Here is a 23,755-nt window from a genome sequence, read left to right as displayed (position 1 = left end):
TCTGAGAATTTCTCCAAATATACTTGGAATCATGGGGTGTTCTACCTACCAAATTGAATATCTATGAGTCTAGTTTCTAACGCATTAAACCGTTCGTCAATACGACATCGGAGTAGAGAGATATTCGTGTTTTCGCGAGACCGCGCAAGCAGCTCCCAATGGGACCCACTTAGGCGGTGGTTGACCTACTTCAATTTATAAACGATTTGGACGCCTATTTTTGCTCATTTTTCAACTAAAATTCGTCTCCAAACTTCTCCTAACCCTCCTAAACATATACCACAAGGGTTTGAAGTGATTCCAAAGTGATTACACCATATTTCAACATCAAAACTTAGTTCTAGTGAAGAACAACACCTCTTTGAGGTTGTGTTGTCATTGAGGATTGTTGTGGGCTATATTTGGATGAAATTCCAAGTTGTTGCTACTTTCTAAGGTGAGTATAACAGCCTACTAATTGTGCTTAAGCTTGCTTGTATATTGGTTAAGTTGTTAGGATGATAAACTACAAGATAATACTTGGACTAGCTTAAGTCACTTCTATGGTGTTGTATTGCTATTAAGGGTTGTTGTAAAATGAATATAACTTGTATTTTGACTTGAAGTTACTGTAGGAGGTATGTATATTGTGTTCTTGCTTGTGCCTAAGGTTATCTTGATATTGATTAAGTTAAATGGATGGGCTAGACATGAACTAGTGAATAAAGTTGCTAGTTGGGGATAGTTGAAGTTGTGGATTATTTTCGTTGTTATAAATATATGGTATAAGGCTGGAATCATTGATTAATGACTTCATTATCAAGTTAATGATACTTTTATGTTGAAGTAAGAAGTCTATAAGGATTGATAAGGGGTATACGGATTCCAATCGGAGTTTGCCGCTCGTCGTAATGTAGTTGTGACTTGTTGTGGTTATATGGTGTCTTGATATTGATAATTATGTATTGATGGATTGCTCTGGTCATTGTTGTTGGTATATGGTATTGGAGGAGGCCCTTGTTACAAGGGAGATGCTGCCCAAATTTACGTAAACGAGCTACTAGCTTAAGTTATAGACTTAGCCTTTGCTCAGCACTGATTTTGAATCTCCTTATACTATGATAGATTGAGTTGACTTGTTTGAAGAGTTGCTTGGAAGTGATTAAGGACTCAACGGGTTTAAGGTATGTTAAGGCACTTTCTTCTTTCTTTTGGCATGATCTAAAGTGAAATGAATACGCTACTTCATAACGGATCTACTCCTAGCAACTAAGGTTGTCCATGTTGTTCTTTCCTTATAAAATTATTCTAAGCAAGTGTGTATGATCCTTGAATCCTACTAAGGTTCATATTGAGGGTATGGATGTCCATAGTGTTCTTAAGTCACTCCAAAAGGTTTAGAAGGCGATTCCATGAGTCTAGCATGCATTATATATAGTATCTATTTTACTCTACCGAGCCGCTCTATAGTCGGCCAGGTACGGCACCTATTGTGCAACCACTGATCAGTTGGGTTTACCGAGCTCCACGTGGCCAAGTACGAGTCGGGTATGTTTTTACCGAGTCCTCTTTGAGGCCGGGTATGATATGATGATGATGATGCCCACAGAGGCGAATGTTTTAAAAAGTTTATGTATATATATGTATTATGCATTTCATATCAGTAACCCCCAGAGGCACTCAGATGTTACAGGTTGTATCTCCTCTATCTCTCTCTTTACATTACTGTTCTTGTTTAAGCTTTCCTGCCTAACATACTCGGTACTTTATTCGTACTGACGTCCCTTTTGCCTAGGGACGCTGCATTTCATGCCCGCAGGTCTCGATTGAGAGGTTGACAGTCCTCCTAGTAGGCTATCAGCTCAGCGAAGGTGTTGGTGCACTCCACTTGCTCCGGAGTTGCCTATTTGGTCAGTATGCTTTGGATATGTATTGATTGGTATGGCGGGGCCCTGTCCCGACCTTTATGATTTTATGTACTCTTAGAGGCTTGTAGATAGATGTCAGGTGTATGGATAATCGTATGGCCTTGTCGGCCTATGTTTCGAGTTTACTAATGGTCATGTCGGCCTTATAGGCCCGTATGTCACATATATTAGTTTGTATATCATGTTGGGTCTTCATATGTTGAGTATTCCCTTATGTTTTATTCTTGTTATCTCATGACGGGTTTTCTGGCTCATTTACTCATGATAACATGTTAAGAAAGATATGTTACGTTGGTACTCGGTTGAGTAAGGCACCTGGTGCCCGTCGCGACCCTTCGGTTTGGGTCGTGACACGGTTCTCCAAACTCCAGTATATTATACTGGACATTTATACTTGCTGGAACTCTAGTATAATATACGGGCGTATTTTTCGGGTTTTGAACAGTGTTTTCGCTCAGATTTATCTTTACATGAAAAGTGGCTAAATTTCGATTACTTTTGAAATTGGACTATTTTTGAATGACCAGTTGTAAATCTGGCTATTTTTAAATTCTCCCCGAAAACAACCTATAGGTCTGCGTACACTTTACCCCTCTGAAGACCCCACGTGTAGAATCGCACTTGAATGATTATTGTTATTATTATTGTTGTTATAATCTTTTAACAATATACAATTATTTTTCAAATAATAAAGCTTCATATGAATTTCGAGGTACCAAATCTGTAAATATAGATAAGGAATCTTTTTCTATCAAATATTCCAAGCACCACAATCCATTGAATACTGTCAAAATTAATTCTTTTAACTTATGGCAAGAAAAAGAAAACACAATGACAAAATCAAAGTAATGTTACATTTCAGGATAGATGTACGATCCAGGTTTTTATATTTGCCCACTCTTTTATCTCATTTTTTTTTTCGATTTTAGAAGAGAAGAATTGTGAATAGAGCCAAATTCACAATACAAAGTGCAGACCCTAAAATAAGGAAACAGGAACAAGAAAAATCATAAAAAGCACGTGGATTAAGAAAATTACTTCATATTTGTATAATAAATTTGTATTAAAATGACTATTCGTGATTTTTTAGCTAGTTTTAAATAGGAAATTAAAATACTATTTAATTTTATATAAAAATTTAAATATTTTGCCTATCGGACCTCAAATCGACTAATAGCTAAATGGGATGTACCATTGAAAAAAGTTATCTCACCTTATGCTTACGTTCAATTAATCATTGAAACACAAGCCGGAGACGTATTAATCTATATTTCCTCTAACGTGATCTCCATTTGAAAATAAAGTCGACTTTCTTCTCTGTTCGACCAGTTGGTTTCACAATCTGGTAGGCTTATACCATTACTTTCACGAGCAGAATTTTAGCTTGAGCCAATCTTCGCACACCTCCATTACTCTTTAGGAGGCATTTGCAAAAATATAGAATATATGTCTTTTATATGTATTTTTTTTTTACTTACCCTTATATATATAATTGTGAAAGTTAATTTTTTTAGATTTATATAAATATTAAATATGAATAAATATTTTCTAATTTACACTGTGAAGAGTCCAAATGAAGTGGGGCAAGGGGTGTCAAGTAGCACAGGAGCTGAATCCCCAATCTAATATTCTGTTGTCGGCCATAAATTAAATAACCCAAATTTACAGCCAAACCCGACACTATGTGATCAGTCAAAACGGCAGGCCTTATCCATCCCCACGTGCACTTTCCCCTTCTTATTCAACCCTGGGGTACCCCCCCCGCCACCCCTATTGCCTATTATATTGGTCTCATAATTAGGCCATCCCCCCCTCCCCCCGCTCTGTGATTCTTTTCTAATCATCAAATGGTCCCCCCGGGTTCATATACGTATATATAATTGGTATACGATTGTATATACGGAGGAGTACACAAGTTATATATATCCCAGCCGCAAAGACGGATTCAGAATAAAACGTTTATTAGTTACTACAAAAATCTCAAATTTATATACGTAAAAACTAGATTCACAACTTCATTCTTATAAATGTTTAATAAATTTCTTAAGATATACTCCCTCCGTTTCAATTTATGTGAACTCATTTGACTCGGCACGGAATTTAAGAAAAGAGAGAAGACTTTTAATCTTGTGGTGTAAAATAAGGCACATATATTTTGTGTGGCTATAAATCATTGTGTAAAGGTAAATTATTTCCAAATAAGGAAAGAGGTCATTCTTTTTGGCACGAACTAAAAAAGAAATAGGTTCACATAAATTGAAACGGAGGGAGTATATAAAAAAATATGAATAAAAATTACTATCTTTGTTCCGTCCAAACCTTTACAATATGCTCATTCAACCATCTATACAGATTGCTATATCTATTGCATGTATTTTTTTGAAACCCTAGGAAACATGCAGACGCTATAATTTTTGTCACAGACTCAGACATCGATCTCAGGTCATTACTATGAATAACCCCTCCAAACCAACCCGTTCATCCCGAAGGACTCTATTGCATGCAGAGGCGGATTCACTCCTTTAAAAAGGGGTGGCATGGCACCCGGTAAGATAATAAATTTTTATATATCTATGTTTTCTTAAATTAGGTTAATTATTTGATTCTGCCACCCGCAACCGTAAACTAGACAACGGTAAACCTTTTTGAAAGCTTTTCTCGTGTGTAAAATTCAAGTTGAATTTAATTTGAACCTTGGCTGACTTTCTCTTTTCTTTGTGCTTTTATTTCTTTTTGTACAGTCATTTCCTTTTTCGGCTACCACCAAATTTTTTATTTGTCGTTTTATTATTATTGTTATATTTTTCTTTTCTCTATTCTATTATTTTGTATGTGATCTCTAGCAAGAACACTCAAAAAAGAGACTCCTAAACTTTAAAATTATATATAGAATAAGCAATCCTCTTAATTAAATTTATGAGTTTTCTTCTTTCAAATCCGAAAAACTTGGGTCTTAATAATGAGAATTTTGGATTGAGATTTAAAAAAAAATTATCTTTTTTATTATATCATAAAAAATTGTGTTATGCGATGGTTGTTAGATATAATTTAAATCACTTTACTATAATTAATTCCTTAAAAATATGTGATTTATGATTTTGATTTATAATAAATTGTAGTTTATCTAATTTATGCTTATGGGGTATAATTTTCTATGGAAAATATTTTTTAAAATATTCTTATTCTGATTAATGTAATTCTCTTTTTGAAGATATTATCTTACTTGTGTAAACTAATTTTTGATATACAGAAAAGATATAATTTTCTAGTAAAAATATTAATTTTACTTATTTTGTTATAATAAAGGTGTTATCCTATTTTAAAATTCTAATCACGTTTATTTTTTTTATATTTGAGATGTAATTTTTAAATTTTCAAATAAAAAATACCTATTAGATTGAGCCAAATCAACTCAAAAAAATTGATTAAACGTTCCTAACAAATTTCGTACAAAGTATACATTAAAGTAAATTATGGCACCCGTCAACTTCAAATCTTAAATCCGCCTTTGATTGCATGTATTATACATGTAAATATAATCTATAATACAACCCCCTCCACCCCCAACATTTTCATTTTAAAGTTTTGTATATTCTTTTTTGTTCAAATGTATTTTGTCCATATGTAGGCATAGGACCACAAAGGGACAGAGCAAGTTGGATTGGATTAGAAGTTGAAGGTGCATACTGCATACTGTAAAGGGAATGTACTTTGGCCTAGTTCAGACCCTCTTTGTTTGTGGGCTAAAATACTCATTTCCTTTTCTATATATGTTATTTTATATATATAAATAGTTTCAAAGGTACTGATTGAAGAGACAATAATTGGTGGATTGAATAGAACATAAATAGGGTAAGGTTCATCAATTGTTGTTTGCGACCTATCATTACAATATGGTAGCTCCTACTATTTTTTTCACGTGTAGTTGCATCTAGCTATGTCTCTTTCATTTACCATATCACATTCCTATTTTAATTTTAATAATAAGGTTTATATAAGAATACAATTAATATATAACATCAAATAGACCTGCAGTTCTCCTAAGAGGCAGACTCTTTTTAAAGTTGTGCAGTCTGTTCTTGGTTAGCAGGATCAGGTCAACAATCGGTGACATAGTTTGGGAATGAATATACGTAACTCTCATTCCAATGCTTAGTGACGTTTGGACATAAGAATTATAAAATTTCGGGAAAAAATGAATCTTTTTTTCCAAGTGAAAATGATATTTGAAAATTAGAGTTGTGTTTGGACATAATTTTGGGCTGTTTTTAAATTTTTGTGACTGATTTGAAGTGAAAATTTTGAAAAATAGCTTTTTGGAGTTTTTCAAATTTTCGAAAAATTTCAAAATTCATCTTCAAGTGAAAATCGAAAATTTTATAATCAAAAACTAATTCCAAAAATACTGGAATATTTTTTGAAAAAAGGAATTTTTTTTATGGCTAAAACGGGCCCTTAAACTGACAAATGGAATAAACAATCAAGACCTAACTCAGCGCTAATTTCTCCACACTCAGGGTCAGGAACGGGAAAAGGAGAATGAGAGCAATACTTGGTAATAATATTGCTTGACATATTTTGCCAAATTAGAATATTGAAGTCCATCGAGTCAATCAGAATGTCCTCGTAGCCTATAACGTCTCACGTTTAATTTAGAAATAGATTCGAGATTTAAAGGTTAAGAGTTTCTACAATGATCTCAAGTTAATACTATGTGGCAGAGGCAGGATCTTCACGAAGGGGGTTCAAAAATTTTTTTTGTATCTAGTGGCAATTGAACTCAAGACCTTATGTAGATTTTGAACCCCCTTGACCACTAAACTACACTTTTGGATTGTGTTAAGGGGGTTCAAAACTTAATATATAGATCTAAAAAATAAATTTTGCCTTATATATACAGTGTATTTTTCGGCGAAGGGGGTTCGGATGAACCCCTTGCGCCCCTAAATCCGCCCCTGAATACTACAATAATAAATGGGTCATAATAAAAAAAATTAATAAATATTTAGTAAATTTCATTGTAAAAAAGCATAGCCACGTAAAAACTAATGAGTCCACATGAATCTGTAACCAATACATTAGATCTGCCCTTATAGTTCATGATCAGAATCTTATAAAACATGCATGTCTATATATCCTCGTTGTTACAAATGTAAAAGGCTTTAAGTAATATATACTAACGGTATAAAAATATTTATGTAATCAAATCATTTCAAAATTGACAAGAATCTTATTTAAAGATATACTGAGAATTATAACAGTAAATGTCCTAAAATATCAGGCGGTGAATGGTAGTTAAGGTTAGGTATGAAAAACGGTTGTACCATATATTCATATGGTTCATAAAATAAATCTAAGTTTTTATTGTATACTAAGATTTGATGCTTTAATGAAACCGGATATGCATGAGACAACAATATCGGTTGGTTGGTTCTTGCCTTTCCTCTTTCTCTGATTCAGAAACCACTCTTATGAATATGAAAATATGAACTAAAGTATTTTTTTTTTCGATTTCGCATACGGTGTTCGATATTTATTTGGAATTTGACTAATCGAAGTTCGCATTAAAAGGAAAAACGTTCCCGATATCTTTTTGAATGTCTGAGAAATAAGGCCTCCAACTCTACATTATAGTTTTTATGCCCTTGATCCGACAGTCCTCATTCTCCCACTTTGCAAGTTGTTACTTTAAACAACAAAGTAAATAATGCTTCCAGAAATCATCTAGGTTCTTCCTAGGAAGATTTCTTCTTTCTATTCTATTGAGAGAATGATCTCTGGCTATCGCCTTTGTGTTAGATCAGATAGGTGATTACATCTAGTTCCGAGGTTAGCTTCTGATAAGGATGGAGAAATCATATATGTCCCATCATAACTCATTACGGTAACTAATGTATGTAGTACAACTACAACTTTCTTAATTTAGGATGTCTCAGGGTAAAATAGTAGTTACTCACAGGGGTGGATTTAAGTGGGCGGAAGGGGGTTCGGATAGCCGAAAAATTAGTATAAGACAGAATTTAATTTTTACCTCTATATATTATGTTTTGAATTCCTTTAACACAGTCCAAAAATATAACTTAGTGGTCAAGGGAGTTCAAAACCTTTATAAGGTCATTGATTCAATTCCAACTAGCTACATTCTTTTTTGAACCTCCGTAACGGAAATCCTGCCTCCGCTGGTTACTCATGTCACTACATATGGGCACCTGCACAGATCTTAAGTCAGTAATATACTAATATAGTATTCTTATTTATTTAACCAGCCATGCGATCTCTTTGTCAGAAAATTTTATTCCAAATATAAATTTTGATTACAAAAGATAATTTGTGTTGTCATAATCAAGATTTTAAAGCAATTATGTTTGACATCTGATAAAATTTCATTTGAAGAACGGAGCTATTTTTTAACTACAAAAATATCCTTGATAAATAAACTTTTAGCAACTTAATAGTAAATATTACAGTACTATTCTACAACATACTATTGATGACACAAGGGCAAAAGAGAAGTAGTAAATTCTGGTGTTCCATATGTATAAAATTATTTGCAAATTTTTAAAGCGTAGTGTGAAATTTTGGCATGTGTTTAGACTCCAAAAAATGGCCAGAGTGTCAGAGACCCTTTGTGTCTATTCTTTCAATATATCATGGCATGTGAGGAGAGGGCAATTGCTAGACTTAGGATCAAACTCTAGAATCCGCGGGAACCAAAATGTGGTTCTTTTGGACAAGTAGCACCTTAATAGGTGTAAAAAAAAATATGACATTTTTATATATAGCGCCCATTATTTAGGCGCTATACATAAAAGCTCACACTAACAGGTATAGCGCCCAAATACCCGACACTATATCCCTTTTTAAAAAAACGAGCCGTCTTCTTCAAGACGACTATTCTGCTTCTTCTTCCTCAATATTTTATATCTTCTTCTTCTTGGTCCCCCACTCCCATACCCGCTGCCCCACTTTTTTTAAAAAAAAATTTGGGTCCCCCGTCACATAAAAGGTGAAGAACGTAGGTCCCACATTCGAGTAGAGTTTCGTATTATTATTGATTCACATTTCAGAGTCAAAATTTCAATCTATTTGCTTTCCGAAAATTCTAAATCGAGGTATTTCGGTTTATTTTAAGTTGAAATTTTTATAATAATGCATATTATTTGATTTGTATGTGTTCTATTTCGGTTTGTGTTTTTTTTCGAAACTAGTATGTTAAATTTATCCGGATTTAATATTAGTGTTTTATAAAATAAAAAAAAATTGTCAAATAAATTTATCTGTTAATATCCTGATTTATATATATGTGTTTTCATGTTGTTTTGTGTTTTATTTGTAATTAAATTTATTTGTTGTTTATGTTTAGTTTAGATTATTTTTTAGCGTAGTATAATCTAGACCTTTTTAGCGTAGTAAAATGTAGACCCTTTTAGCGTAGAAAATTTAGAGCCTTGTAGCGTAGTAATGTGTATTATTTTAGCTTAGAATTCCTTTTGTTTAAGTATCTTATACTGGTAGTTGAAAATGCAAACTTTGTACAATTAAGTTAATAATTGTATCAACACACATAATTACTAATGTTAATGTGGTGCCACTGGGCTTCAAAATATCGAACCCGGAACCCATAGGTGTATATACATATATATATAATTTGTACAATTAAATTATTAAAAAATATGAATTTAAATTATAAAACAAACACATAATTATTAATGATAGTTTGGTGCCATTGGGCCTCAAAATATCGAGCCCGGAACCCATAGGGGTGTGTGTGTGTGTGTGTGTGTATATATATATATATATATATATATATATATATATATATATATATATTGTACAATTAAGTTATTAAAAAATATGAATTTAAATTATAAAACAAACACATAATTATTAATGATAGTTTGATGCCACTGGGCTTCAAAATATCGAGCCCGGAACCCATAGGTATAATTTTTGTATATCGCTAAAAATTGTGTATCTCAAAAAATTAATATTTAATATACAGAATAAAATACAATTAATGTTGTTTTAATTTACAGTTGACGACATGGACGCGACTATACATCCCGGCCCTCGGACGTTGGATCTATTAAAAAACCTTACTTTTAATGAAATATTTTCTTTTAGTAAATTTTGAGCACACAAAATAACTACAATGAGCCCGTTATTTATAGGCGAGACAACACCCACATAATATAGTGTTTAACCGCGCTAAATACATAACGTACTATGTAATGACGCTATATTTTGCGTGTTAAATATCATGATGTTGACAAGACAACTTTATGTCAACTGGTCAGCTTTTTCAGTTCGACAAGACAACACACACATAACGTAGTGTTCAACCGCGCTAAATACATAACGTATTATCTAATGGCGCTATATTTTGCGTGTTAAATATCATGATGTTGACAAGACAACTTTATGTCAGTTGTTCAGCTTTTTCAGTTCAACAAGACAACACACACATAACGTAGTGTTCAACCGCGCTAAGTACATAACGTACTATCTAATGACGCTATATTTTGCATGTTAAATATCATGATGTTGACAAGACAACTTTATGTCAGCTGGTCAGCTTTTTCAGTTCGACAAGACAACACACACAAAACTGTATATTTAACCGCGCTAAATATACAGATAATTTTATTAAATTATTATTTAAATAGGTAAAATGGGAAAGTACAAATCATAATTAACAAGCATAATTTTATTTCATAAATCTTGCAACATAGACATAACAACTAATTATTACAACATCAACTCATGGGTAGTTAGGTACACTAGAAGAACACCCACCACGAGCTTGATTAGTTTTGCCACCCAAACCAGCTAAAGAACATTTATGACGGTTGTGTCTTGTTTGCGAGCATATACCACATTTGCGCGTATAAACGGTATCACTAACATCCATTTGGTTCCGTATACCCGTTCTCTTCTGCACCTGTATTTTACGCAAATAGGACTTGTTACACACCATTTTAAATGGTTCCGGAGGCCAATAATGCTCAGCACCCACTGGCTGCAATTGACCACTATATGTGTTTAGGTACTTGGAAACACTATATTGTTGATCAACATAGTTGGTCTCCGCATAACCAACACGTTAAAAACACTTGATGGCATGTGAGCAATACATGTGGTAGATGGAACATTTTCCACAGGAGCATAACCTTGCTGATTCATTTATAGTATGTACTTATTACCCCGATTATTATGGATAGCGGTGCGAACTTCAAAAACACCTCTTTCGTTATCATACTGCAAAAATGAATGCCAATGTGCTTGCCGTCTGTATTTCTCAAATCTCTGCATCGGCACTAACATAAATTCAACACCCCTTTCCATCAATTCCATTGCAACTGCAGACCATTAAACAAACCTCTTTTCCACCATCCGCTTGAACGACATCCACACCATGGCTGTGACGGGCATTCCTCTTGCCGACTTCAATAACCCGTTGAAGGACTCTGACACATTTGTAGTAAGAATTCCCCATCGTCTGCCACCAACCGCATGCAAAGTCCATTTTTTCGGGTGATGTCGCATTAACCAACAATAGGCTGCCTCGTCTTCTTGCCTGATAGAATCCATATGCCTCCGGAATTTATGTTGTTGGTGGTTTGTTGCTGCCATCCACATCAAATCATGTAGATCCTTGTTGGGATGTGCCTTCTGGAAATTGGCCTTAAAGTGCCTCACACAGTAACGGTGGTATGCATAAGGTTCTTGCCATGCAGGCAAGTTCTCCACAGAACTTAATATACCACCGTGCCTATCAGATATTAGACAAATACCTGAACGCTGTTTGACAACGTGCTCTTTTAGGTGGTTCAAAAACAGCGTCCACGTCTCTGTGCTTTCATTGGCACAAACAACAAAAGCTAGAGGAAATATCTATCCATTAGCATCCACTGCTACGACTATCAATAGCTTGATATCGTACTTTCCATAGACATGAGTTCCGTCTATGGATATTACGGGCCGGCAATGCGAAAAACCATCAATTGCTGGCTTAAATGCCGAGAACACGTAATTGAATATGTATTCTGGTGTTCCCGGACTCCGCTCAAGCTACCGTTCAACAATTGTCCCCGGGTTAAAGTGCTGCAGTGCGGCCATGTACTTTGGCAGAGATGCAAATGACTTATCCTAATTACCGTAGACAATTTCAAATGCTCGTTTGCGCCCGGGAAATGCCTTTCTTTTCGTAATGGTATGGCAATATTCCCGGTGGACTGATGTAATGCACTCTTTGATTTTATACCTTATGGACACTTCGAGGTGTGGAATAAGTATAAGAGAAATCAAGTCAATATCCAATTGAAGTGATTCCCGTTGAATGTGTGCATTTCGTGTGTATGGGTGGGAAAGTATTTACCCACTTTCCACATACCTGTCTTCTTCTTGGTCGCACGCAACATCCAATTACATGGCCAAAACCACCTGCGGCAAACAGCCTTGTATATCATCAGACTTGACTCCCATACCTGCATCTCACGACCTCTTTTACGTTGTGCATTTTACAAGCCCTGCTTACGCGCGCTTTATCAGGAAAAAGCATCCCCTTTGCAAGCACCGTTGGTCTAGACTCATCCCACGTTGCTGTCCGGATTTCATCAAAATTCCTTGTGAGAGCTTCCACATCCGGCACGGTTGGCAAGTTATCAATGTAAGGAATCTCCCTTGAATGAAACGACACTTCGGACTCGTACACTCTTCGTCTAGGGGGTCTCTCTTCAAATCAGGTCCTTCCTCCTCATCCTGCGCATCACCATCCTCACGAGGAAAGGGTGTCTCGTCTCCAAATTCATCGGCATTGTTATCGTAATCACTGTTCTGTTCCTCACTCTGTGCATCTGCCAAATCCCGATGTAATACGTCATTTTTGGGCAATTAAGTGAGTACGGGTGGTTCAACTTGCTCGTTTTCACTACACAACCAACAAAAATATAAGCTATTGAATTAATAAATGCTTTCCATATGGCTATATTACTTCACTTACAAGTCGTAATGTGATGAAATTCCATGATGGACGTTTTCAATTAGGTGATGACTACCGGATGGGCCACTTGTAAAATTCATATCCGGTCGGTACCTCCTATTAAATATATGAGCGTTAATACAAATTCAATACACCAAAAATATACATAATTAACACAAATAAAAATTGAAGTTTACCACTCGTCTTGTGAATTATGGAAAGCAGGGTATAAATTATTTTCTCGCTGCTCATTCGTCGGGGTGATAAGTTTAAATTAAGGAAAATTCTTTTATCCGGAACCTATCCGGCAAATACTGCTCAAGAATAACCACCCGATGACTGGGGGTTATCTCTATTACGCACAACCTCATTTTTTGGAACGTCTTCGACCTTCACGTACATCTCCAACATTGTGATTACAAGAAATTCCCGGCATTCATCCGGAGTCCTCAGAAAATCACTCAAAGTTTCATCATCGTCGATGTTAAACTCCGAGTAAAAAGCAACCCCTTGCGGAGTGACAAAATACGGACATCTTCCGGTTACTTTAAGTATCACTGAATGTTTTCTCACACTCATTTTTTTGCATAACAACGATATCAATTTATCGTACTCCATTGTAAGTGGCAATTTAACATGACACTGAGCAGGTAAACTGTAGCCCACGGAGTTATTCTCCATCACAACCTCACCCTCAATATAATGAAACTCTTATTCTACGCTCTTCAGACATAATGAAAAAATGCTGGAGAATTTAACAACAATAAACGTTTCAACAAGAGTATGGAAATGGCTAGCCGGGAAATTTTTACGATATACACCTTTTGAATGAATTTCTATACAATCATAACCTCTTTGTATAGGAAATGGCTAGCCGGGATTTTTTTTTTATATATATAGTGCCCAAAAAGTGGGCACTATACGCTTTTGAATTATTGAAGTCAGGAATTATTGGTGGGGCCAGGAAAAAAGTGTATAGTGCCCAAATACTGGACGCTATACATAAAGTTTTATATATAGCGCCGGGTATTTGGGCGCTATACCTGTTAGTGTCAGCTTTTATGTATAGCGCCCAAATACTGGGCGCTATACATTAACGGCACAGTTAACGTTAATGTATAGCGCCCAGTATTTGGGCGCTATATATAAAAATGTCATCTTTTTTTTTTACACCTATCAAGGTGCTACTTGTCCAAAAGAACCACATTTTGGTTCCGGACTCCAAACTCTAGATATAGCAAACAATGGCCCATTTTCATGTCTTGTACAAAAGACACTTGGAACGCCTCTGGCTGTTTTATAACAAAGGTTGAATATTACCCTAACTTATATATACTGATAATAATAAATTATTTTTATACTATCAGGTCATTTAAAGCAATCAAGAATGAAATTAGTAATCTAAGAAATAAGGCTAGTAACCTTTTACATCACCAATTATGTAAAAAGTCATTTATAATGTACCTATAAGTTAGATCTAGATAATGCAAAGTGATGGGTTGGTTATTTGTTCTACATATAATTTTTGGTTCATACTATGTGGGCTGGTCTTAAAAGAATGGTCGGTGATTTTCCTGTTATCAGGTCACCAATTTTCTTGACCTTCCGACACTAGTCAGGCATCATCCTCCATACATGATCTTATGACTTCGCGAAGACCTGTGTATTTGATAAACAATATAATTATCCAGTTCTGATCACTGCGACCCCTTTGTGAGGAGGACCCCTTATCCTACCCTAAAACTCACTTTTTCTCAAACATGTTGCCAAGCTGCTAGACATATTCAAATTACAATCATGCTTTGAATAAATGAACACTAAATGGCCCCTCCTATAATTTAAAGGCCTATAGCTTCAAGACATTTAGTGGCTCTTCACATTCATGCATACTTAAAAGTCATCCAATTCCAACCGGTGCTTATCTCTTAGTTTCCAACAGAACATGTTCATGAAATCAACCATATCTCAGTCCCAACATATGCTACGAGGAAAGGAAATATGTACAAGGAATATAATCTTCTTGTAGTTAAAAAAAAAAAAGGATTAACAATGAATATTGATATGTGAAGTAATCTTCTCACAACATCAGCTAAAGAAATTAACAGCTCAAAGACTACACTATTTTAACGTAGTACATGTGCTTAAAATCCTAGAGCACATGCAATTCGAAGAGCACATGGATGAGCATAAAAATAAATTACAACTATATATAAATTATATTTTTAGAAGAATGGTGCACAAAGCATTCCTCGTTCACGCAAGGTCCGGGGAAAGAGAGTGTCATATAGATATAGACATGCAAGCATCAGTGACTGATTCCATGACTCGAACCTGTTGACCTATAAGTCACACAACAACAACAACAACAACAACAACAACAACAACAACAACAACAACAACAACTCAGTATAAGCTCACATGTAAGGTCTGGAAAAGATAATATGTACGCAGATCTTACCCCTACCCTAGAAGGTCATGACCTATAAGTCACACGAATATCGTAAATATACTGATGATAAAATGGATGTACACTTAGACAAGATTGAAATTTGGATTAGATTAGAAATATCACGTCGGAAAGAAGATGGAAATAACACACATTAGGATAAAAACTAAAGACGCCTCCTGATATATAGTCAAACCTAGCTGATATACCTATCTATATCAGCTTGTTTGTTCCGAATATTTTTGGATGTTATAGAAAGGTGCTATTATAGGAAACATATTTTATAACATAACATGAAAATTGGTTCCGAAAAAAGCTTGGCTTTTATAGTAAAGTGTTATTAATAAGAATGTTGTTATAGAGGGGGTTGACTGTAATTAGTGATATAATTGGTCATATGAAAAAGGACTAATGTAAATGAACATAAAAAGAGCCTGAAATGTGAAAATATATAATCTTCTGCATATCCTACACATTTAGTGCAAACATATATTTAAGGATGAGTTTTAAGTTAATATAAGTCATATGGAAAATGATGAAGCACAAGGTAGAAAAACAGAGTTCTAACAAGCACAAAGTAAGCAAGCAGGCAAAGTTGTGAAGTCATAAACATTTATGTACAAAGTTAAGTAAGCTAAAAATCCAGATCAGTCAATGATCTGCGCATCACAAAAAAACCTTAGGTCCCTTTAGGGCATTGGTTACAAGATTAATAAGTTGCGTCGAGTATTAATTTCCATTAACTTGCAGCAGACATAGTTTGCCGCAAGCTTCACAAAAATCGTGACAACAACGATTAGCAGTCTCGACAACTTCTCCTAACCAACATGCTCCCCAGAATCAAAACCAAACTTGCTTCCGCCCCAGGCAATGTAACTGTCCTGTGATCCAAACTCCTACAGAAATTTCATGTCGAATAAAAATTAAGCAGAATAAAAGAATAACGGGAGAAACAAAAGAGAAGACAAACCTCATAACTATAAACTTACAAGTTGGCTAAGTCGAAAATCAGGGGGGGTGTCCATGTCTATGTTGGCTGGATCAAGAACCAAATGTTGGCACTCCTCCAAATCCTTCTTCAGATCCTCCGGTCCTAATTGAGCATAATCAGCAAGACTAGGTTTACACTTCTTCTCTTTGTTTTTGTCAGTGTCATTGTCATGTTCATCCCTATTTGGAGATTGGCTCGCCAGGAGATCATCACATAAGGATAGCCCTTCTACAAGTTGCTGAGAATCTAGCAAATACTGTGACTCGCTATCCCACCATTTCGGGTCATCACCAGTCTCGTTATCAACTTTCGTCCCATCTTCATCAATTTGGTTCTCTATGATTTGATCTTGATTCTCGGTCTGATAAGGAAGAGCTCCCATGTCATCTTCTGTGTAATCCACATCATGATACTGGGTGCAAAGCAAGAAGATACATATTAAGAAAAGCATCACTGTACGAATTTTTTTTATTATTGATAATCAGATATCAGGTGCAACAAACTTGTAGTCGCATTCTCTTCTTTGCTTAAGTAATGTCTCATGAACCGAAAAAGAAAAGAAGCTACATGATAACGACCAAGATCACTATTATTAATCATGTGGTTCCAGCAGTTTATAGAATGATCAACAATATTGAATCAATTCCCTCCGGAGTGCACTTCTTTTTTGATAAGTAGATAAGTGTTTACTGATGTAAACAGAACAAACGAGCTGCTCTAACTGCATGATAAAAAAGCCAAAACCACTGGAAATGTACAGTACAAAAGACAAAATCTCAGCTCTGAGAAATTCTAGAATCGTGTCTGCGTCATGTACATCCTCAAAGTTGCACCAACTAACTAATTAAGATAAACCCCTGTACTTCAGTCTAAGTATATTTTCATTTTTCCCGTCTAAAATATGCTTCCATTGCTTTTAGTGCAAGACTAAACTTTTAGAAAGTGCTATCTTCTCTAGTTCTTTATCAATTTCTTGGTTAGTACAGAATGGAGAAGCTTACTATTGGTTTACTCTAACGTAACATTAACATTGACCGGCAACAACAAAAACGTTACACATGGTAATACCTGGGTAGTGGGACTGATGCTAGAAGCGGCAATTTGCTGTCTTGCATCCATACTAGAAGATATCCTCTCACCGCGAGGGGGTTCGGGAGTCACAGACTTGGGGGTATGTGGATCAACCTTAGCAACCAGATAGTCAGCGTCTTCGGGCAATTCTTGTTCAATTTTGTCACCTTGCTTGACCTGCTGCTGCTGCTGATAAAATACTTTAGACACAACATATTCCCCCTCCCTTTCATCTTCCCCGGTTCCTAGGTGATACTGGTGCATCACCCAATTTGTCTTCTCGGCTTTCCCGCCCTTAACTGGGCTTATGTAAAGAACCATAATCTTCTTACAACCTCTTTGAATTCCATCCAAGATAACAGGTTTTGTCCGACCGGTCTTATGCCAACGGACATCGCCGAAATTATCACCATGTATTTTCCTACGCTTACGCGTTCCTGTATTATAAGCCTTAATTGCTCGGTGAAAGAAGTGTGAGACACTTCCATCCTGCTTAACACCTATAAAACATGTATTCAGCATCAACGAAAAATCCATAATAAATCAAAAACAGAAAGTGGAAGAACAGGAATCCAATGTCTTTTTTATATACCTGGTAAATTTTGAGGATGCGTATAGCAGATTCCATCATCTTCATCAACAGTTGGAATGAACTCATCAATAAAAGGATGGGAACTTCGACTGCCAACTTCAACTTTTCCAAGTAAGTGCCAAATAATCTCTTGATCAGTTGGATCAAATTTTACACCTCTTGGTAATCCTGGCCAGTCATTGCTAACCTGGAAAGGCCAATTTTAACGTTTCAGTTAAAGGTACTGTAGCTATCGATTCCCTTTGTTTCCTTTTCTTCTATTCAAATTATTTTATGTTTTTTCTTTTCATTGAGGGAAAGGGGTTCTTGAAAACTTTTCAAGGAAGCCAATTATAAGCAACCACAAACCATCACTTTCATGGCCCAAACTCCTTATCAGACAGAGGAAAATAAAAGCTAAAAACCAGCACTAGGAAACCAGTCCTCTTCTCATAAATTTTCGTCGTCTCATTTTTCCACGTTCATTAGGGAGTCATACTTTTAATTTGTCAAAATATCATCTGCAAAATGCTATAAGATCTCCAAAAATTTGAAAAAAGATTTGACTCTACTGCATATTATTAATGAGAGAAAATAAAAAATGACAAAAAAAAAACCCAAATGAATAAGAGATATTGAGTAAAGCCTTTTAATAGATATACAACAACAACAACAACAACATACCCAGTATAATCTCACATGTGGGGTCTGGGGAGGGTTGTTTCCGATAGACCCTTGGCTCAAGAAAAGATAGAAAGGAAGAGAAGGAAGAAGAACCTTTTAATAGATACGAGTTTACCAAATCACGAACACTTTTGTGGAAAAAATGAAAAAATCGGGGGAGAGGGAGGGGAAGAGAGCAGAGAGATCTTTCAAAAAAGGGGTTATTTTTTCCTTATCGCATAGCATAATATAAGAATTCTCATTAGAGTGCACAGCAAGAAAATCAACAAATAGATTATCAGGTAGAAGTGAAATTCGTGTGAGAAGAATCTTACGTCATTATTGTCGATGATAAACTGGCACTTAGGGCAAGCTTTTGTGGGGTTGCTCTTCCAATTCACTGCTCCAGGATCACCTGACGCACTCTTAATTTTTGTTGCAATTCTCTTACTGTCAACTAACCATGACGGCCTACAAGGCATAACCATAACTATGATCTTGAAGCGCTTTCTTAGTTTCAATAAGGAACTACAGCAATAAAGATGGATAACTTCTAAATATATAGCACATACGATGGAATTAGATAAAAGATCTCCCTTTCACATTTATCCTAAGCATGACAACTATGATGCAGAGATATTTAAACTCTTTTTTACGATAACATTGGTCATCCGATGTATGAAGCTTCAACTGTGCTAATCATCATAGCATGTAACGAGCTATTCAAAATCCATTTGCAATCAAGATTGTAATTAAGAACACCTCATCACCTCTGTGCAAAGAGTTAGAAATACTGAAAAAGGTGAAAAAAGTAGCAACGGTAGAATTCTGCAAGATGTATATCTTCAAGAAGGAGAAACAAAAATTAAAGTAATAAGGACTCTAAAGTTTAACCAACTTAATATACTACAGATTTTAGAAAAATATGACCCTGCTACCTGTCTTGTCACTTTCAGCACTCCAGTTAACAAAACTTGAACTGGTAATGGCAGACAATCCAGATCTACATCTACCTTGGTTTTCAGTATATTTCATATGTGATCCATTGGATATCTGATCCATTAGTCAGTCATTTCAAGATTGGTCTTCCTCAGTCCTCACATCTTAATATCACCAGTGATCATGCTATATAACTACTCATTCATCAACTGGAGTTCATCTCCTCCTTACATAACACCCCTCCAATTTCTATTTCTTTCGACGGTTGGCTTTAAAAAAATCTATGATCTCTCAGAATCTGTCCAGACTTGGTGAAAACTAGAACAAATTGAAGTAAAAAGATCCTTATAGACGATACTGACTAGTTGAAATTAAGCTGTAGTCATGTTGCGTCTTTTTTGTCTTGTAAGAGATTTTTATGTTAGTAGAAAATGCAGAGGATCTCTCGAGTTGTAAAACCCCAAAATATCGAAATGAACGAGACCAAGTGGAGTGAAATGGATAGTGAATATTTGTACAAGTGCAATCCCTCTAGCTTGGAATTGAGTCCTTGAAGCTAAGCTGTTGTTGTTGTATTTGATTCAACTATTTAGGGTGAATTCATCGTGTTTACCACAATAAGCATGGGACAAGGTCATTAGTTTTGTTTCCCTTGTTTACGGCATACTAAATATCCTTGCGAAGAATATGACTTATTATTAAGACCCAAGAGAGAGAAGTAGATTACAAACAAGTACTCTTCCCTTTAGTTCGAAATCAAAGAAAGAAATCCACTAGATTCTTTTGAACAGACAAGCACATTGAAGTTTAAATGAATAACACATTGAGAATTCCACATAATCAGGTGTCACAATCATACAACAAAAAGACTATCTTTGACATTGTCTAGTTTTCAAAGTGAAGATGATTTAAATCTAAAATTCAGAACTTGAGACTCCGAGATCAATACATAATATAAGAAATTTGTCCAAATGGAAGAATTTTGGTAGGTTATTTCATTAGCTCAATCATCCCGAAAAAATCGTAACATCGCATAGTATTACTACATGAAAGAAAACCAAAACTTAACATCCTGCAAATACTAAAAAAAAGCAGAAACATGACAAACCAAGCTTTTCCAGTAAGTACCATAACATTTATATCCAATTACTAAGTAATCACCTATGCCTCAATCCCAAATAAACTTTTTTTTATAACCAAGAAATGCCAAAGTGCCAATAGCGTTTTTTTTTTTATAACCGTGGTCTCCGGTCCAGTTTGCGGGCACCTCAACTAATTCAGCGAGATACCTGCCACCTCACACCAACAACAGGTACCAGGTAACTCTATCCACCGAGAGGCTGGGATAGATGAGAAGAAATTACCTAATGCTTTTTTTCCTTCGTTGGGATTTGAACCTGAGACCTCATGGTTCTCACCCACTTCATTGACCACTAGACCACACCCTTGAGTGCACCAATAATGCACTCAAATCTAAATGGATAATGGGCTTTCCCCTCTACCCTTTTCCACTTAAACACTAGGGGTTCAAACTTGTGATGTGCGTTTAAACCACACATCACTTGCTACGCTCTTAAACTAGACCAAAGCCCGGGGGGCAATCCCAAATTAGTTGGGAACAACATTTGTCATCATCAAAAAGTTCTTTAGACAAGTACAAATACCTCATAAAACAATTATTTCCAATTGGGGGTAGGACGCAGAAAGTTCACAGCTAAATCGAGAAAACAGCACCGCCAATACTATCAAACATGTTTTTTGCTTAAAACCCCCCAAGACCTGGAAAAAGAAGAGTAACAAGCATCTAAGTAACAGGCTCAAATGATTCAATCTATTCTTTCTTAAGCTCCATCACTGAAAAAACTGCGAACATAATTGGTTCTTACATGCTCAGCCCTCTTTGGGTATTCCACTAAGAACCAATAACACAACATAAAGATGCTAACCTCATTCAACCAAGTAAATCCCTTTAAACTGATTCATAGGATAAAAAGCCACTAGAACCACTCATCGAGTATCACTAATTGGTCGGTTTTGAATTTTTAAACGAAAGGACTCTAAATCAAGCCAAAGTATCTGCTCAGGAGAACTCAATAGGCAAATACAACTCTACCTATTCATCAAAATCAAAACTTCATTCCTTGACTTTGAGAATCCAATAACAAGTAAAGAGCCAGACCTCACTCGACCAACGAAACCCATTCAAACCCATTCACTGAAAGGAACCATCAAAACATACTACAACTCTTAAAGCACCACTCATTGGCCAATTACTCAATTTTAAGTTTTTTTGAAGCAAAAGAACTCCAACCTATCATTGAATCAAGCCAAAGTATCTGCTCATAAAAAACTCAATAGACAAATACAACTTTACCTATTCATCAAAATCACAACTTTAAGTCATTCCTTGACTTAAATACCTAGCAGTAGGTCCAACAATATAGTCTTTGTAATAAACCCAACATAGCCCCCCACCCCACCCACCTCACCCCCTCCCCCCACCCCCACCCAACGAAAAGCTTAATACACAAAATACAACTTCACCCATTACCAAAAATCACTACTTGAGTCATCCTTATACTTCAAGAATCAACATACATTAGTAAAAATCCAGTCTTTTTCATATCAGTCTACTAATTATATGTATGTAAAAATTGAATCTTTAGAAGCTATAACTTCCTCCCCCCACCAAAAAAAAAAAAAAAACTCAACACAGAAAATACAACTTGACCCATTATCCAAAATCACAACTTGAGTCATCGCATGACTTCAACATTCAACATACATTAGTAAAAATCCAATCTTTATCATATCAGTTAACTGACTATGTAAATAAAAATTGAAACTTTAGCAGCCATAAGTCAAGCATATAGTTATTTAAAATAAAAAATACGAAAAGGTGTCAAAATAAAAGGGAATCTGCATACCGAGCCATTGAAAAATGATGTGATCAAGAGCATGAAAAACCCTTTGTTGGTTTTTTTTTTTCTACTTTTGGCTTATCTTGGAATGTCCCAAAAAGTACACTCCTAGTGGTTTCTTTGTAGCTTCCCACCTTTTTATAATTATATTTTTTCAGGTATTTTTGAAATTTAAAAACGTGTTTCTTTTGTACGAGTGACGACTAAAGACTGACAAAAAAGACCGCAGGTGCACAAGAAGAGGTGAAATAAAAAGGAAAAATTTCTCTGTAGTCCCTCAAGTTATTTCCGATTTTAGTTTGGTCCTTATTGTACTTATTAAACATACACTTTTGATCCCTCTGCTTGTAAATCTTCAGCATTACACCATTTTAATTTTCAATGTATTATGTTAAGTTTATATTCTTCCTCATTATTTTACTGTAATGTAATTTTAAAAAGAGTTTCAATACAATGTGTTTCCTATATAAAGGACTAAAAATATACATTTTTATTAATTAAAAATTAAATATGTTGAGCTATATATCACAAGGATCAAAATTAAAATTTATTAATATTTAGGGTATCAAAAATGCTACTTGTTTCACATTCAAAAATGTGGCCTAGTGGTCAATAAAGTGGGTTAATACCATAAAGTTTCAAGTTCTAATTACAACGGACACAAAAATAATACTCCATCTGTTTTAATTTATGTGAATTTATTTGTCTGTATACGGAGTTTAAGCAGAAAAAAAAGGACTTTTAAACTTGTGGTATAAAATAAATAAATCATTGCATAAAGATAAATTATTTTCAAATATGAAAAGAGGTCATTCTTTTTTGCACGAACTAAAAAAGAAATATATTAACATAAATTAAAGCGACTATGTGTTTCTTTCTCATGTGTTTGAGTTTTGATAGATAGAGTTAGTTGGCGCATATGCTAATGGGAGCTAGTTGACTGCTTATTAGTCAAGATAAGCGCCAGAAATGTTTAAAAATGTTATTATCCCAAAGAGAAACCAGATTCGAGGAATTTACATGATTAGTGACATTAGAATTTAGAAAGGTGACATTGACCCCTTAGGATTGAAACAAATACAAACTACCCCTTATTGAAGTGTCAAGGAACTTTCATTTGGTCTGAAATAAAAGAGACCAGATCACTTGAATTTTAGAAAGTACACCAAAAATATATAACAAAGTGATAAGCATAATAAATATTATATGACCTAAAATTTAAATCTAGGTTTAGGGGTGAGCATTCGGGTTGAATATGAAAATTT

General features: G+C 35.1%; 1 protein-coding gene and 1 long non-coding RNA gene across 4 annotated transcripts; one reads left to right on the top strand and one right to left on the bottom strand.

Moving 5' to 3' along the window:
- The first annotated feature begins 351 nt into the window (after positions 1-351).
- On the top strand, positions 352-1,883 carry LOC138880318 (uncharacterized). Its single transcript, XR_011402861.1, has 3 exons — positions 352-436; positions 1,105-1,163; positions 1,775-1,883. It is a non-coding gene; the product is annotated as an uncharacterized lncRNA (long non-coding RNA).
- A 13,999-nt stretch (positions 1,884-15,882) lies between these two features.
- On the bottom strand, positions 15,883-22,631 carry LOC104221095 (SUPPRESSOR OF GAMMA RESPONSE 1). Of its 3 annotated transcripts, none has more exons than XM_009772084.2 (6): positions 22,497-22,631; positions 18,966-19,101; positions 17,989-18,175; positions 17,394-17,896; positions 16,324-16,737; positions 15,883-16,230 (listed from the first exon to the last, which is right to left on the bottom strand). In XM_009772084.2, the coding sequence occupies exons 1-6, from the start codon at positions 22,502-22,504 to the stop codon at positions 16,153-16,155; spliced, it is 1,326 nt and encodes a 441-aa protein (XP_009770386.1). In that variant the 5' UTR covers positions 22,505-22,631; the 3' UTR covers positions 15,883-16,152. The 3 variants fall into 3 exon arrangements, with proteins under 3 accessions (XP_009770386.1, XP_009770385.2, XP_009770387.1); XM_009772083.2 differs by lacking the exon at positions 22,497-22,631 and adding an exon at positions 21,683-22,023; XM_009772085.2 differs by lacking the exon at positions 22,497-22,631 and adding an exon at positions 21,234-21,676.
- Positions 22,632-23,755: the final 1,124 nt, after the last annotated feature.

This window comes from Nicotiana sylvestris, chromosome 10 (genome assembly GCF_000393655.2).
Source record: "Nicotiana sylvestris chromosome 10, ASM39365v2, whole genome shotgun sequence".
NCBI lineage: Eukaryota > Viridiplantae > Streptophyta > Magnoliopsida > Solanales > Solanaceae > Nicotiana > Nicotiana sylvestris.
Note: the sequence above shows the minus strand (reverse complement) of the source record. Positions and strands in the feature narration are given on the sequence as shown.